At 40.5% G+C, this 17893-nt stretch overlaps 2 protein-coding genes across 5 annotated transcripts in view; one reads left to right on the plus strand and one right to left on the minus strand.

The window, feature by feature from the left end:
- Window positions 1–14289, plus strand: part of TSPAN5 (tetraspanin 5) — an 85575-nt gene extending 71286 nt beyond the window's left edge. For both annotated transcript variants that reach the window (XM_032685322.1, XM_032685321.1), the window contains 6 exons: window positions 901–1047; window positions 2870–3040; window positions 4987–5112; window positions 8124–8171; window positions 8305–8421; window positions 8989–14289. In XM_032685322.1, the coding sequence (XP_032541213.1) occupies window positions 901–1047; window positions 2870–3040; window positions 4987–5112; window positions 8124–8171; window positions 8305–8421; window positions 8989–9054 (675 nt within the window). In that variant the 3' untranslated portion in view covers window positions 9055–14289. The remainder of the gene's footprint in view (window positions 1–900; window positions 1048–2869; window positions 3041–4986; window positions 5113–8123; window positions 8172–8304; window positions 8422–8988) is intronic.
- Window positions 14290–17034: 2745 nt separating this feature from the next.
- Window positions 17035–17893, minus strand: part of RAP1GDS1 (Rap1 GTPase-GDP dissociation stimulator 1) — a 95757-nt gene continuing 94898 nt past the window's right edge. For all 3 annotated transcript variants that reach the window (XM_032685318.1, XM_032685319.1, XM_032685320.1), the window contains one exon: window positions 17035–17702. In XM_032685318.1, coding sequence (XP_032541209.1) covers window positions 17575–17702 — 128 coding nt within the window. In that variant the 3' untranslated portion in view covers window positions 17035–17574. The remainder of the gene's footprint in view (window positions 17703–17893) is intronic.

Genomic DNA, 17893 nt, shown 5'->3' on the forward strand with positions numbered 1-17893 from the left:
TGCTGTGCAAACACACTGGAATAAGGGAGACTTTGTACTTGCTTCTTGATATGACCCATCTGTTCAGCATCAGCCAAGGGATTACTGGCATCACAACCCAAGCTCTACTTCTAAGGCGAAAATGGCATTACAAGCAGACTGTGCTGACTGTCATATCTAAAACACAGCATATGTGATTTAACATATGATAGGTCTAACCTAAGTTAGTGTAAACCATATCCCAAGACAAGTCCTTAGACTGTCTTATGTCCCACTAAGAGACTTTACATTATTTTCAAATTTTTGCTGCTAGCTAATTAGTCACTAGCCACTTTATTTCTAGAACGAGGTTTTGGCACTGGAGATGCCTGAATCTGAATTGGCCAGGTATGTAGTCTGTCAGAACTGAGTGTAAAATTTTTTGTTGTAAGGTGCTGCAACCTAGGACTAAATCCAAGTTGGTTTTATTACTGTTGACTGCTTTTTCTGTCATAGCACGTGTAACTGTGTGCTTACATAAATGGTGTATATGCATAAATGTGCTTACATAAATGGTGTATAAAATGCACCTCATCATGGGTAATAAGACTGAGTTAAGTTTTGTTCAAATATCTCTTCTGACTTTCTGGCAGACTACTTCATATAGCTGCAGAAGCAGGAAATGCCCTGTGGGTTTCTCACAGAAGACTCTAGAAGCACAATTTGTTGTTCATTCACGTGTTGATTCAGAAATGTTGTACATAATTGCACTTTTTATCTCTTCTGGAATGCAAGGATTTTCTTAATTGTGTTTTCTTGCTGTACTGCAGAACATTTATTTTGCTATAGTCTTCTACCTTTTTAAAAAGAAAAATGCAAGGAGAATTTGTACAACTGAAAGCTAAACATGCTAACTAATTCTTGGCATTGTCTCTTTCCCAGGGAGTGCTGTCCAATATCTCCTCCATCACCGACCTGGGAGGCTTTGATCCTGTTTGGCTCTTCCTAGTGGTGGGAGGAGTAATGTTCATTTTGGGATTTGCAGGATGCATTGGAGCTTTACGAGAAAATACTTTTCTCCTCAAATTTGTAAGTAGCCTTTGCAGCTCTGGCATTCATCAGTTACACAGTGTGTCATGTTATCTGTTCTGCTTAACTGTGTGAAGCTTTTAAAATGTATTTTGGGGAGGAAGGTGTTATCCTGTGTGAGAGTACCACAAAAGCACTTAACTTTTAACACTTTACAGCTCTTCAGTCTCTAGTGCTTACTGGTTTTGTTTTCTTAAGGTTCAAAACTATTAGCGGTAAGAATCATAACATGGAATTACTGCTTTTCATATGGATATAGCCTAACATTTTGCTTTCCTGTCACAAAAAGAGGGAAATTTCTGCGGAGAATCTGTGTGTTTAACTTGGAGGCCATAATAAGCTGCCTGTGAAATACAAGGGATGTACATACACCCCTGAATGTGACCCAGCGGCTTCTGCTGTGCAAGTGCTCCCCATGGTACAGAGGAGATAGGACTGTTATGAGGGGTTGCTTGCCGATATCCTCAGTCTGTGCTGTTTAGCTAATTTGGAAAGGCTTCAATGCTTAGTTTCAGTGCTGGGGCCTGAGAAGGAGGAAGGGAGGAGAATGTGTCCAGGATGTGTAAAGAAAATGCAACTTGTCTTCTTGAACTCTGGTCTGGACTGTTGGTTAGGAAAGGAGTTGCTGATGTGCAGTCATACCTCAATGTGCAGAACTCCTTTAGCTAAGTAGCTTGGTTCTGTTTTATTGAAAGCCTTCCTCCTGTGAGCTTTGAAGATGACGATGACAGTTCCATTTTAGATAAATTGAAGATTTATAATAAAAATGTAAAATTCTTTCCTCCACCACTCCCACTTCCAGAGGTGGGCACAGCCTGGGTAATAGCTGTGTCTCCATAACCATTAACGGTTAATATATACATGAAAAGGCTTTCAGGGAAATAACTGCCTCCAAGTGACATATTTGGCTCCCACAGACATGTTGTATATGGGGAGGAGGCAATTGAGAGTTACAGTTCTTGAGGCATTTATAAAGCAGCTTGTAACACTTTTTTTTTCTCTTCTTCCTTGCTTCTCTTAGCTTGCCTAAAATGAACCCATCTGCTGAACCAGAAATAGCTCCCCATACAGCAGCTGCAGGAGAAATTAAAAATGCATCTGAACACACACAGAGAGCATATTAAAATGAAATTCAAAGGCGCAGTTGCAAAAGGGATGGGAGTTCCAGTATACCAGGACCCCCTGTGTGTTCTAAAACAGTGTAGACTCAGTGGAAATGCTTAGAGAAAGTGGCAGATCATTAGTAATGCCTTTGGCATCCATTGCATTTGCATTAATCATAGCAGCCTCATTTGGTTTTAATGTGGATGTGAGTCATTTCATAGACATTCCGCTCTGACTTAGTCATTAATTAAGTTCTGCTGTTACCAATTTTTGCTTTGTCTGCTTAGGCGAAGCTTTGCCAGTGAGAGTAGCTAAAGAAGTCACGTAGAAAACATTTTACTGGCACTACTGGTTGTTTATGCCTTTGAAAATATAAGTACCTATGCGGAAATTAAGATGGGTTTTCAAGGGCCTTACATGTGGTGACTAGCCATTTCTTGAAACTTGAATTCTTTTGGATCTCTTTGAAAATCCTAGTGAAATGGCCAAGGTTTGAATTTGTTGGCATTTTTATTATTTGTTAGACTAGAATTAAGATTTCCGTACTACAGCCCTAATAAGAAATGGTATATTTTTAATTTAAAATTTCCTGTGTGCTAGAATGGCTTGAACTTGCACTGAAACAAATAAAACCTTATCACTGGATATAATTATGAGCCTTGAAATAGTTTTTGATCATAAAGGAAAATAATTTTAACCTTTTTTATTTTCTTCATAGTTTTCTGTATTTCTTGGAATTATTTTCTTCTTGGAGCTGACTGCTGGTGTTCTAGCATTTGTTTTCAAAGACTGGATAAAGGACCAGCTGTATTTCTTTATAAACAACAACATCAGAGCATACCGAGATGACATTGATTTGCAAAACCTCATAGACTTCACGCAGGAATATGTAAGTTGCTCTATGTTTATTTTTCGTAAAGCTTGCTTTAAAGAAATATTTTAGCATATAATACTTTTGAATGTATATATGTATGTATATTTGTCTTTACAGAACTTCTACGAACAGCACCTGTGAAAAGTGTTTTATTTGTTGATGTATGACTGAGTAAAACAAGGTGGAGAGTTGGGGTGACTTATGCTGGAAGACTTAGTGTGTCAAATGTATTAAGTTGAAATATTTTATTGTAGGAGATGTCACATCTGTTTAAAAAATTATTCATTTTCTAAGCTTAATTTGGTTCTAAGATGAACGTTGGTGTAGTTTTAGCAGCGTTAGAGTTGCTACACCACACTGTAGAGTGGCAGAGATATTTGGTTGGTCCAAATGAAACTACAATGTTGTTTCTGCTGAAGTAGACTTAGTGGAATTGGGCCATTCATAGAGTTCTTGTGACTCTAAACTCTGTAAGTGACTCTTGTTCTCTAAGTGACACTACATCTGCACTTAGGAGAGAGGGGTGAAGCCAGAGATGTACTCATTTGTGAGGGTTAAGCTCTGTAACTTAACAGTGTGTGTAAAGGAGAATTGCACTGATTGCACACAGATTATTCTATCAGTACCTTCTTGCTCCAGTACTCGGTTCTGGCCTGTGTTGATGAGCTTTAAATTTGGCCCTGTGTGGCTAAGATGGTTAAGTGTTGTTTGAATTCGTGTTTACTAATTTTTGTATATTCTACAATTAAGATGGTTTCAACATTTGATTTGCCTCTGTGTGCCTGGGGGGAAAATGGCAAGTAACAGGATGTGGATCCTTGCACTGTTTTGAGTCTTGTCCAGTTGGGAGAAGGTCAGAGGTCACTACCTTTGAAAGCAGTGGTCCACTGTATGCAACCAAAAGCCTACAGTCCAACTTTGCAGTCACTGCATAAAGCTTTCTCTCCTTATTGGATTAGCACTCTTAGCAGATAAGCCAGGGACAGCTCAAGTCTGAAGAGCAAGCTACTTTTTCAGCCAGTAAAGATAGTGCTTGAAGACATATTCAGGTATTGCAAAGAGAACTGTGCTACATCTAGAAAGAGAGAATTGCTATTCCAATGCTTTTAAAAATGTGGTTTGTTTGTGGGGTTTTATGTTTTAAAACTTTTTTTAAGCTGACACAGATGGGTTCATTGGGCTAGCTTCTTAAATGCTGTAACCATCAGTGCTCCACTGATCTCCAGTCCATTCTTTGCAGTTCAGCAAAGCACACCAGTTCTTTGTGTGTTCAGCATGTTTTGCCAGAGACTAAGCCTGCCTTTTGGCAAATATACTCTTTAAAGAAGTCAGTAAAGATGTTATTTGTGCAGTGTGTGATGCTCAAGAAACAGTGTGTTCGTACAGTCTGATGCACAGACAGGCAAAGTTCCCCCAAACTGGCTAAAGTACCGGTGTAACCCTCAGAGCTGAGAATCCAGGACACAATTAGACTGGACAGAATGTCACACTCTTGGCTCTGCTGTCCCTTGGGCTGAGCTTGTAGGCTTGTGCAATTCTGTCGTGTTGTTTGGGCTTATCAGCTCACTCCACGGGTTTCTCTCCAGGGAGCAGCATAGCAGGGTGTGAACGTAACTTTAATCACATAATAACTTTAGAACAACTTACAGGTTTGGAATGGTCTTTAAAGAAACAACAACAAAAAACAAACAAAAAAACCCCAACAAAAACCAAGCCAAACCAAACCAAAACCCCAAACAAAACCAAAAACAACAACAACAAAAAAACCCCAAACAACAACAACAAAAAACAAACAAAACAACCCCCCCACAAAAAAACAAAAAACCAACCAAACAAAAGAAGCCAGTGGGAGTGTCAGATTTTGTTTTGAAAGCTAGAGGGAAACTGGCAGCAGTGATGCGTGTTACTAATGCTGAGATTTTTGTTCTGAAAGTTAAGGAGCTCTCCTTTCTTTGTTCTAGTGGCAGTGCTGTGGGGCTTTTGGAGCTGATGACTGGAACCTTAATATTTACTTCAATTGCACAGATTCCAATGCAAGTCGAGAGCGCTGTGGTGTGCCATTCTCTTGCTGTACTAAAGACCCTGCTGTAAGTGACAGTCAAGAGGGTAGGATGAATCTGCTGTTCCAACTGTAAATCACTCTTCAAGATTTTTTTTTTTTTTTTTTTTGGTCTGGAAATCATGCATAATCATTACCTTCTCACCCACTTGTATTCTTTTTGTTCTTGAAGCTCAGCTTACCACTACCTTTTCTGCAGACAGCAAAAATCCTAAGCTAACTTAAGTCTTCATTGTTTGTTTTCTGTTGCTTTTCATTAGAATGAGAGAACCATGGGCTTGGCTGAATGTAAATGTTAATTTTAGCAAGTATAAAAAGCAGAAGCTCTTAATGAGTTAAAGGATATGAGCTTTCAATTGAAAATCATCAGAACAGCACCTCTTAAGATCAGACACTCTGAAGGAGATATTATTCATTATTTAATGCAGTGTCCTGAGGCTGCAGCCAGTTTGACCCAGTTTGTTCCAGGTACAGTAATGAATGTCGGTCTGTGCCCTGAAGAATTGACGTGTTTGCATTAGAATCTGGAGCTGGGTATAGACACCTTTACACGCTCTTTTTCTCCCCATAAAATTACTGCCTGTACTACGGTCACCTGAAATCAGACTTGAGAAGTCAGAAATTGTTTGAGGGAGCAGCTTTTTGGTAAATTTTCATGTCTTTTAAAATAGTTATAGTTCTGGATCAAGCAGAAAATGTTGGAGCCATGTATTGCTAGTATGGACATGATCAAGAATGAAGAGTAAAGTGTAGGAAAGCGTTCACTAACAGTGAAAGACTTGGAACAGGGATGGCTGTGTACACAGAGACTGTTATGCGCATAACAGTGTATACATTTGACTTTCATATGGCTTGAAAGAAGCTGGCTTTGAGTGTTTGCATTATCTAGCAATTCAGCTGTGGCTTTTTCCCCACCTGGAATGACTTAGAGTTCCTTGAATGTATGAGTCTAGCACTGACTGAAGTTAGGCAAGTTTCCAACAGGCACCTCAGGTGCTTCCTGCCTTGCTAATGCGATGCAGTCACTGCTCCCAGCACCCAGTCACTGCTGCTGCACTCCTCCTCTCCTGATAAGGCACTGCCACTTGCACAAGCTGGTTCTGGTTCTTCTGCAGTGAATGTGTCTTTGCAGTAGTTTGAATCTTTCTCAGAAACATAGCTGAAAATGTTTCAATGGGATATTAAAACAAAATGTAGATTAGGCTCAAGCATTACATTATGATTTGGATTCCCTCTACTGTTTGCCTGTCTCCCCACCCATCCACACAGAGAGGTCATCACAACCCAGTTTTAAAAATATGGTTGTTATAAAACCAAACTAGTGACAGCAGTACAAGGTAATCCTATAAATCCTATAGTTCTCTCTCTCTTTGTTGTGTATATGGCTATGCAGTTTCTTAGAGTGTGATGCAGCAACCAGAAATTTAAAGATTAATCTCATTCATTGTAAGGAAGCAACACACTTAATTGCCTTTAAAATAAAGACTGAAAATATTAGAAGTCATGTATATAATGGATATAATTGTAAACAAGCTGTGACTGGTTCAATTGCAGTGATTAAATGCAGGTTTATTCTGTGGAAAAGCAAAGTTGTCCCTTTTGGAATTAGGATTCAGTGTTGACTGATGCAAAGAGTTATGTGGATGCTTTATTGAACAGAACTTGCTTTTAGTTTAGCTTGAATCAGGAAGTGATAAGTTTAAGGTAGACTAAAATAAGTATCTTAAAACAAATTTTGACTCCTGTAGTTCACTTTGCTATAGTTTAGCAGGTTCCTGTACAGACAAGTGTAGTTTATAAACAGTCAAGTTTGTTTATTTCAATTGCATTCTTCATACCTTCTTTCCGTTAACAAATTCCAAGGCAGAAGACATTAATGATGAAGCATTCAGCACAAGGAAGAAAGCTTAAAATCCCTCTGTCAGAATCTTAGGTACTTTTACAGCCCTGAAGAACTTGGCACTTATATCCTGGCATTGAAAGGTACAAGTTGCTCAAATCTTAAAGGTTCATTAAGGGAATCCAGTTTGGGCAACTGACAGAATGCAATCTGTCGTACTTCCTGCAAAGTGAGGAAACAGAGGAGCTTTAGTGCCGATAGGAGATATTTTTTTCCATATGGCTGCTTGTTAAAATCCTTTTCTCCACTGCCTGCCTTTCTCACTTCCCACTTTGGTTACGTTGTGGTGTTTTGTACACCTAGGTAAGATTGGCTGATTTTCTCACTTTCTTGAGTAGTTCCTTCTTCTGCTCATTGTTATTATTTTGCTCCCTTCGTGGATGACACCAAAAGTACTTGCTTCATTTTGTTGCCATGAAACAATTGTATACAAAGTAATAATGCATCTTCAGCTGTCAATGGATAGCACTTGTTCACTAGGGAAAGTCTTCCAGAGCCTATTTTATTACCTGTGCTTTGGGAGCACTAAAGGAAAGGAAGTAGGAAAAAAAAAGCCCTCCTTTCCCATTGGTATTGAACTTCTGTAAGAATGAACAGGCAGTAAGAACACGTTCTGTTCTTTTTTCTCTCTGGTTTCTGGAAAGGAACTAGATACTGTATATATTTCTAGGGACATTCCCAGAAAGAACTTGCAATTTCTTCAACAGAACTGCCCCTTGTCACCTCTTCATTCTGCACAGACTGAACCCTGAAAATGTTAACAGTATTCTTGGCATATATTTTTTAGTATAGACAAAACATTTTCAACAGAAGGTTCTTCCACTTAAAATAGATGTTCCCTATTCCCTTTGCTTTGACTTCTGAATCCTTGTATCTGGAACATGGAGTTCACCCAGGTGGAGGGCTGGTCTTCCCAGCTTACTGACTAAATGATGAAAAAGGTTTTTGACCGTGTGCTTTTGTTTGTTGCAAATAATTAATAGCACTGAGTGAAAGAGGAAGGCTTTGTTTTTAAGCAATATGCTAGTCAAAGTTAAGGTGATTGTTTTATTTACATACAGGACCAACTCTGGGGAGCCTGGGAGAGGTGTTTGGGAGACATTTCACTAATTGTCTCTCTCTGTCTCTCCCCCCCCCAGGAAGATGTTATTAATACTCAGTGTGGCTACGATGCAAGGCAAAAACCAGTAAGCTTTTTTTTTTCTTTCTTCTTAATGTGGTATGTTAAGGATCTGAATCCCTGTTGCAAGAGCAGATTATTCTACTGATGGGATAGTTGAATATAATTATCTCTATTTTCTTCCCTCTTCTCCTTGGCAGGAAGTTGATCAGCAGATTGTTATCTACACTAAAGGCTGTGTCCCTCAGTTTGAGAAATGGTTGCAGGACAACCTTACCATAGTTGCTGGTATATTCATTGGGATAGCATTGCTGCAGGTAAACATCACGCTCCCTGTAATGAGTCACACAAAGGAATAATGAATAAAGTGAATATATGAGGGGGGAAACTGTGTATGAGAACTGGAAATACAGTGCCAGGTGCCCATAGAAATATAATGTGCTGGGTTTAGTGAGGGGAACTAAATGTATGAGGCTTTCTTTGTGTTAAGGAGTATTTAATTTTTATCTATAGGGATGCATTTTTTTCTTTTCAACTTTCTGTAGGTCAAAAAAACCACTCTCTTAGATAAAGCTTAGGTAGAGGTTTTTAGTCCCTACAGACTTACTGTTTCTGGTGGTGTTTAAATGAGCAGCAGAAAGCCTTTAGAATTGCTTTCGTTGAAGCAAGACTAGAACTGTTCAGTTTCCTGAAACGCAGCGGCACTATAAAAATACTGGCATTACAGGAGTTTTGCAATATTATTCCTTCTTGCAATTTACTGTTAATTTGATTTCTAACTGTCTGTTGCTTGTTTTCATACCTAAGTTCTGTATAACCTAAGGAGCTGAACTTTGTGAAGATTTGTCTTATGCTCTAAATGAATAAACTGTTGTCTCTTCCAGATATTTGGGATATGCTTAGCCCAGAATTTGGTTAGTGACATTGAGGCTGTCAGAGCCAGCTGGTAAAACTGCTGAAGTAACCACAACAAAACACTGGACAACTGAAACCCTCTGAAACCTCCAGTGTGTCACTCCGACACCAAGCTGTATGGACATGGGTGACAGGGAAGCCTTCTCTCCAGAGTAGTCTCAAGTCTAAGTTCCTGATATTGCAGTGAACTCGTGTTTCTTTGGGGTGGGGGAGAGAAGAGTGGGCTATTGAAAATCTGCTGCTCACTGACAATTTTTTTTTTCTTTTAAACCACCACTTTGAAAGCTCTTGAGCCGTGAATCTCTACTGTATTCTTGATTTTGAGTAACAAGTGGACACTTTTTTAAATTGGTGTATTCAGTGAGACAGAGTTGCATCGTTGTAGTCTGTGGATATGCTGTTTATTCTTCATGTCATGAGCTCTTTGGTAGCTGCCAAATATTCCTGAGATAGTCTGTCTCGTCACCACTCCATAAAGGAGCAATCTTCTTGTTTTCACAGCTAAACGTAGCTACAGGCATAAACCCATGAAGCAGGAAGCAACTTTCTATGCATCTATTGTACAGTAAAAGAAATTGTTTTTAAAACAAGGGAAATTTTTTTTTATGTAAGCTTCCAACCATCTCCGTGTAGTACCTTGAGGTTGGAATCAGCAAGCTCACAGGGAGAATTGCCTAATTTTATGAAGCTCTTTCTTCCTTCTCCACCCTTGTATGATGGGAAAGGAGTTTTATATTTGACAAACAAGGGTTGTAGAGCCTTTGGTTGCTGCCATACCTTTGAACATCAGTCTTTTAAGGCAAGGATGGGATATAACTGTATAAATGTATGAAAGCAGTGTGGATGTTGGGTCCAAGTGAAGAATAATATTCAAAGAATGATTTATATATTAACTTAAAAAAAATCAAAACATATGTATCCGATATGGCAAAATCTTCTGTTTCTCTGAAATTTAGTGTAACCTAATGTTTTTAGGGATCTTGCTGATATTAATGCTTTGACATACTCCTGCAAAAATTCCTTTTTTTGTCTGTTCCTAGCTGAGGCTTTGGTCTTTCTTTTTTTCTTTTTCCTTTCACTTGCATGAGCTGTGGAGTAAGCATCTGTGACACTCCAGTGCTTTAAATACGTGCATATGTTTTAATACAGTCTAATCCAATCTTATTTATTGGTAAATGCATGTGATTATGGAAAGATCATATCCCATTCTCTTGGAAGCTGGAGAGAACAGTTTTTGCCAGAGTAAATGCATACCTCCAGTGAACAAATCCTTGCTATGGAGATGTCTCCCTTTCTTGCTCTAAAGGCAACAAAAAGCTTTCTTGAAGCAATGGGATAAAAGTTTTAAAATAGAAGTGTTTATTAGGATCAGCCAAGACAGACTCTTTTGAATTGGACAAAAGAGAGTAGAATTTGGAATAAAGCACAACTAGTGGAAGAAGGCTTACATCAGGCTCCATCCAGCTTAGGCTTTTTGATTTGTCCTTCTTCACTAACAGTAGTGAACTTACAGACCTGACCATGGCTTGGGTAGTTTTATTGCACTTTGTACAAATTTAGCTTGTTTTATGACCTTTCTCACTATCTGTAGAACTAGTCCTGAAAGCTGTAGGTTCTCAGCTCCCGTTTTGGTCAGACAGTGACAAAGGGTGTGCAGCACCTCTTTGTAAGAACTTAACATCTTTCTGAGTTGAGTTTCCTAAAACATGAGGTATGTGGAGTAGAAGAGATGAATGCATTGCTTTCAAAGCTTTTCTGTTCTGGGGGATAGATAGAAGGCTGATCTGATGACCTGTTGAGGCCCTTTCTGGTCCTGTGACTCTTAAACAAATGAGTATACATACCCTTGCACATTTTGCCTTTCTGTGCTTTAGCTGGCCATGGTTTTTTTCCCCTCTGAAGGCTGGTGATAGGCACACCAGCACTTCACAGATGCCTCAGACAGACCTGTTGTCCTCCTGTCTTTGAGCATTACCTCATCCTCTTCTGGTTAACTCCCACTGACTGGCTCTGAATCAGGCAGCCTCCATATCCCTTGCTATCTGCTGTTAAAGGCCAGCCATGACTCAGAGTATTTTTTTAAGGCCTTTGAAAGCAATTATAATTCACTGTCCTTAATAAAATTGGTTCCACCTCACCACAGTGTTATGTTTTTCTTAGCCACTCCTCAACTTGAGGAGTTACTGGTGTTTGTTTTGCCCTAGAAGGGACACACCATTTTGCCTGATAGCGGCAGGACAGACAGATCATCAGCACCAGTATTGCTGCACTGAAACAAAATGATGCAGGGAGGAATCAGGGAAGCAGGGTTGAGGAAGTAACCCTTCCACCAAAGAGCCTTGATTGTGACCCAGGGCTTTGGTTTGGAGGAAAAAAAAGCCTAATTACAGAAACATTCCTTGTTGCCACTGATCTTGAATACTGCTGTTGCTGCTCTGGGCTTCTGAAGACAGCTTCGTTCCTCTACTTGAATTTCTGCAGTTGTACTGTATGGCCTTCTGTCTTGTCACGCTGTTCTCTCAGTTCCAGTCTGCTGAATGTGCCGTTGGCAGTGTCAGACTGATAGGAGGGTAGATGCTCTGAGGTGAGCAAATCTTGTTCTCACTACTTGCATGTGTACACACAGATGTGCAACACTTCTGCTGAATCCCAGAATGACTGACTGTTCTTACAAAAACCACTAAATAACTTATTTTTCTAGAGCTTGTCTTTATTGCTGCAGATGTTGATCCTCCTCCCTTCCCCACTCCCATAAGAGATACTTATTTTCCTTGTGTTCACAGTTGTTTGATGTATGTGTACTGAATGTTCAGGATTAGCTGTCTATATTGCATATTTAAATCCCACATTTTCTTGTCTACGGATCAGGTAAGATGTCCTAGTAATGCCCCATCAGCAGCTGGGCTACTCAGCAGCTTAAGTGTCCAGTTTGGATAGCTTGTGGGGAGGCCTTGGAAATCAATGTATTATTGTTAGAGCCTGCTGAATACAAGCAAGCTTTCTTCCAGAAAACTGAAAAGTTCAGGTGAGCTACAACTAAAGCACAACTGCTGCTACATGGGCTCAGTGTCTAAAGCAATAAGATACAGTAGGCGCGAGGACTCCTTGTCCAGGCAATTTCTAGCCTGCCTGGTGTGGTGGTGGGGTAGATGTGAGGTCAGAGGTCAGTGTAATTATCTTTAATGTGCAGTAGTTGTTCAGAGAATTGTTGTCAGGCTTATGGTCCTTTAGACTGTGAAACAGCTGTTTGCTGTGTGATTCCTGTGGGATGGTGGCATTGCTAATGAGGAGCCTGGTAGCTTCAGCAGCAGCACTGGCTTTAAAGCCATTTCCATATACCCCGTGGAGCCCTGCCAAAGGGCATCACAGTCCTTGCTCCTCTGCTTTCTAAATACTCTGTGTTCACAGGCCTTTCTGTTGTTTGATTTTTTCCTTTTTTTTAATTAATAGCCTAATGGACAAATGTTTGATTCATCTCTGTGTGACTCTTTCGGTAGCAGTAGAATCTCTTTGTTTCAAAATCCATAATTTTGATTGTGCCCCTTAGAGTTTGAAGCTGTGGGGATGCTTGCTCAAGTGTGCTCTGTCCTGAAAGCCTTCTTCTCTCCCCTTTGAGAGAGATGCTTATTGTAGTTCTGGTGTGTAAATAATGTTTGAAATGTAAATAGTAGCATGCAGATTAAATGATTCTTGCACATGACTGCTTTTCACCCTGAAAGTGTTTATTGTGGATAGGAAAGGTGTCCACCGTGAGAGTTTGCTGGTGAGTCCTGTGTGGTGGTCCAGGCTGTCCCTCACAACGGGGGTGCGGCCTGAGCACCTCAGCTGCCTGCCCTTGCGTGTCTGCCCCAGCGGGCAGGCGGGTGGCAGCACCTCAGAAAGGTGGAGGCCTGACCACCCTTTCGGGCTCTGGGCAATGGCAGGACCTCCTTTGCCTTTTCCCTTTGCTGCTTGGCATTAGAACAGCATTAGACTGTAAAGTGGAGGGTTGGTGTCAGCACCCCCAGTTATGGGAGGTTGCCATCCCTTTGTGGCGGGACTAAACATGGTGCTATAAGAACTGTCCTGGATGTCAATCTGTGTTTTTACTACTTTAGAGTTGCCCTTGGTAAAATTGGTTCTGATTAATATGGTTGGTAACAAGAGAAACTATTGTGTGAGTTTTTGATTGTGTTTCCTTTCTTGCTGTGTGTGCCTTTTGGGTGCATTGAAATGGCAGTTCTGCAAATACCTAGGAAGGAAATTAGACTTTAAGAGTTGTCAAGTACTCCTGAAGGTTCGAGTTCCTCCCTCCCATTTTTGTTTTCTTTCTGAATCTTTTTCAGATACCTATAATAGGTGATGAAACTGTCTAAAGCAAACAAAACAATACTACCCTGATCCATTAGCTACCAAATTTTGCCACTTGAAATAAAAAAATCAGTCTCCCTTAACATGCAGGATATGAAGAAGTGTTGTGACTACTAGCGTGCACCAGGCAGCACTGCTAGCTGTCTTTTGTGTTTTGGCAATATAAGGTGTTAATAAAAAGCTCTATGCCTACATGTGTTCATGTTCATGCTGTGTACATAGAAGAGATGGACCTGAATACCATCTTGAGCTCTGGGGAGATTGGGATTTGGGTTTTGTGACTCAGACCCATTTCTGATACGTATATTCCAGATTAGTTCTGGCTGAATCTCTTTTTCTGGTTCATCCTAAGGTGTACAGCAAGGTGTCGATATTTACCCTTTGTGTATCATTCCTTTTTATACGAATGTACTCTCTTGTGTTCCTTTTTTTATCAGTTGTAAAATTGATTGTAAAAGCCAACTACACTTACCGATTGAAAGTATTGCTATAACAGAACTGCATGCCCAGTAGAGTTTGACTTGAGCTTTAGTTTTCTGATTTCAGATTGGTTCCCTTCAGTCTAGGAGAAAAGCATAGATCAGGTGCATAATGTATTACTTGTCATCTTTAGCATTAGACTGTGGTATTGTATCACATGCTGATCTCAATGGATGTAACTGGAGTCTACTTAGGAAGTTAATGCAACTTCCTGGTAATTCATTTTAAGCTATTGAAAGTGGTCTTGGTCATGCTACTTGTGTTCTTGGGTTTTTGTTTTTTAATAGAGGCATTTTTTAGGAATGTTTTAATACACTTATGATGGACAATACAATAGTTTTAATAGTCGTGCAGTATTCTGTATTTACTTGAAGTAAATCATTTTATATGCAATTTGTTAGATAATTACAATTTTATAAATAAAACTGTGTGAAATATGATGTTGTGAATGTGTACTCTTGATGTAGCACTTAACAATACAAGGATACATTCATGCAAAATTCCTCCAGGAAAAGACCCCCTACCTCCCATCCTCCAAAGTAACAGTGGAAATAAATCCCCAAGTCTCTCATCTATGGTGTAGAATATTGTATTCTAATTAAGTCACAAAACACATTATCACACCACAAGTGGCTGCCCTTAAATTAATGATAAGCTAATATGTGAAGAGCATGTCCCCACTTGAAGAGATCCTGTATCTGCTGTCAGCTCTTGTTGAAGTCTCTGGCTAATGAACACGCCCTGCTTCTTTCCAAACAGGTCGTTGGTGTTCCTCAGGCTGCAGTGACTGATCTCTTCCCAGAATCATTTTGGTGACCCTGAAGTGTTCATAAGTTGCTGCTTTGCAGGAAACAGCACAGAGGGGATTTGTCCCAACTTAATTAAACTTTTGAAAGGGAGGTGGGAATTTTATTTGTCTACGTGCAACATGTCCTTAAACAGAAGTAGTGAGAGCTGGCTTATTTTTTTTTGTGCAGGTAAAAAAGGGTAATGATGTCTTATGCTTCTTTGGACAAAGAAGGAAGCAGCCCTTTTTTTTTTTTTTTTTAAAGTATTTCAAAAACTGTAGATTTTGTACACAGAACACCACCATGACCAATTTGAAAGCATGTCTCTACATCCAGATTGAAGTGGGTGCTCTGGATCCAAGGATCCGTATTGTTGGGACTTGTGTCTTACCCAAAGTGAAAATTCACCTTGTAATAAGGACATTGTGAAATGTAAAAACATACAGATGTTTTTTTATCTTCCTGGCTGGTGTGATGCTAGGTCTTGCAAACTTCCTTACAGATGCAGACAGGCGTAATACACGAGGCAGGCACTGCCTGCCCTGTGTCGTGTGGCCACAGGGATGCTTTAGCTTGGTTTACAGTGGCAGTAAGACAGAAGAAAAGGCCCCATGTCCAGCATTGCCATCCTAAAAACAGTCTGAGCAGCAGATGTCAAGCTTTGCTGAGATGTAATCTATCTAGTAAACATCTGATTGGAATTATTGTCAGCAGTTTCACTTAAGTTGCCTCCAGTCAAATGAGTAGTGAAATACATGCAATAGTAACATCCTTAGATCCCATTTCTGGTTAGATCCCATCCTCTGGTGCTCAGAGGATAAATGATTTACCAGCTACATAGAAATGACCTGCAGGCTGCAGCATGCCTCAGGATAGTGCAGTGTTTTTGTGGCCAGATACAGTCTCCTCAATTACCTCCTTCTACTGGGACATACACCCATCTTCGCCCTTATGCAGGCTTTCCTTCTTAGACTTACCACAGATTTTATCTAGGAATGTAAGTCATTTGATGTTCCACCCAGGGAAACCATCTGAAAGTAGGGTATCACCACTGGCCTGTGCTTATGCTTGCTGTGACAGTGGTATCCTTGCTTTGATGATCAGAATATGGCAAATGCTTAACCACAGCTACCGTTAGACAACCAGGTAAATGGGAATTTTGTCAGTGTCACAACTTTGTCCTCTACAGCTCGTATGAGCACTTGCAGTTTATGCCAATGTCAAAAGAATGGTCTCTTTCTAGAACCAGGTGGGTCACTGATAACTGGCCTTTCAAATATATTTTGGGATCTGTTTAAGTCAGTTTCTGTGCCTGACAAAACTTGGGCTTGTGAGGGCCTATGACCTGTGACTGTAAACATGCTGGTTATGTTCAGCAGCAGTGCAGAGGTTCTGTGTTGTTTGAAGCCTGATGTCACAGGGTCCTGTGCTCTGTTCACAGCTCTGCACTCTGTCAGTGGCTTTATTGCACTATTGCTAGCAAATGCCTTTTTGAATACGTGGGTTTGTTTTTTTCTGTTGTTGTTGTACAGCTTGGTATTAGAGGCTTTTTCTGGATGTTTCTGGCACTGGATTAAATGATTAAATGGATGTGGAATCTCTGCAGTGTGAAAACTCCTGTAGCATCTGCTGCATTTTTTCAATTACCTGGCATGGGGATCTCATGGGTGCTTGAACTTTGGGTTTGCTGCCTCTGATGATAAAAAAGGAGCCTGAAACTTCCAAGGCTGGCACTTCAGTTCCGGAAATGCCGAATTCACTTTAAAATGTTATAGATCTTATGACCTTCGTGCATGGTGGGCTTGATCAAGCTAGGCAATGGTATCACACAGTCCAAAATAACATCTGTTGGCTTGCTGGAAACTATCGCAACTGCTCGTTGTTTTGCCAAAGTGGTGTCTGCTGATTTGCTCAGAGGCATGTTACAAACCTACAAAAGAGCAGCTGTGAGATACGATGCTCAGACTGGCAGTTTCCATCTCCCTTACCTAGGAAAGGAGAAAAAGGAAGTGTCTTGTGTCCTCCCATTTCTCACTCGATGGGCTTCTGTTGAGAAACTGCTGCAAGATATGCCCTTAAAATTCCATCTACAGAAAAACCCCCTAGTAAACAAAAAAGCAATCCCAAGCAAGCCCAAGAGCACTTGTACGCACATGGCTTTATAGGATAAGGATCGTATCACGCACTGCTGCTCAAATGCATGATTGTTACGCCACACAGTGCCTCTGTGTGAGCACACACAGCGAAAGTGGTTGGAATAGTTTCCTTTGTATCCGCTCAGCTGCAAGGCAGTGAATGCGTCGGGCCAGAGCCAGCAACAAAACCAACTCCTTGCCAGTGCACAGTAGTGCAGTCGCAGCTTCTGCGTGAGATTACAAAAGAGGATAAACCACAGAGTAAAGTGAGAGCACTGAAATTTTTATTTGTTACCTCTAGGTACCACGAGTTTGACATTAATAGGCAAGACCAGTGAATGAGCAGCAGTACATTGCATTCAAACCTGAATCTCCAAAGCACCAAAATCTGAGCTAGATTTACTTCTTAATCCTATAGTCAGCACACTAGTCTGGACTTGCTGCATCTCGTATTGTCCCTAATTTAGTAGTACATTGTTATGCAGTTAAGGGGCATGAGGAAAGAGTCAGTTGTGTAGTACCACTTCTACATCATCATAGGACTACAACATGCACATTCTACTGTGTGGCCCAAGCAACAAGAATACAAGTAGAACAGTTACGGGTGGAGACAGCTTCATGTTAACACCACCTATGAATTTGTAGAAACCTTTTTGGACGGGTACCTACAGCAGTTCATCAATTTGTGTGGGAACGTTACACGCATGCACGAGTGATACAGTGGAAAACATAGCAGGAGCGGCAGCAGGACGGAGGACAAAGGTGAAGTCTGTGATGGGATGCACTGGAAACAAGACCTTCCTCAGCTTTCTACAGCAAGTCTCTGCTCTGTTAGCGAGGCCTGCTGGGCAACAGTTTTGTTCTCATGGCTGCGGAGTTTTGATATGACTTCTAGAAACGCCATGCTCTGCACTTCCTTTTGAAGAGGCTCTGGAAAAGGAAATATTAAACAGTGCTTTGTATGAGACGGGAAGAAGAACAGAAAACTGTGAGAAGCTTTTCTACTGAACCCTGTACACATAAGCACACAGCTCTCTGTGTACACATAATCTGGTTATTTACTTTTTTGAATTGCTTTTGAGGAATGAGAAAACTCTTTGGGGCCTGGGGCATGCACAAAC

The sequence above is a fragment of the Chiroxiphia lanceolata genome, chromosome 4 (genome assembly GCF_009829145.1).
Source record: "Chiroxiphia lanceolata isolate bChiLan1 chromosome 4, bChiLan1.pri, whole genome shotgun sequence".
Lineage (NCBI taxonomy): Eukaryota > Metazoa > Chordata > Aves > Passeriformes > Pipridae > Chiroxiphia > Chiroxiphia lanceolata.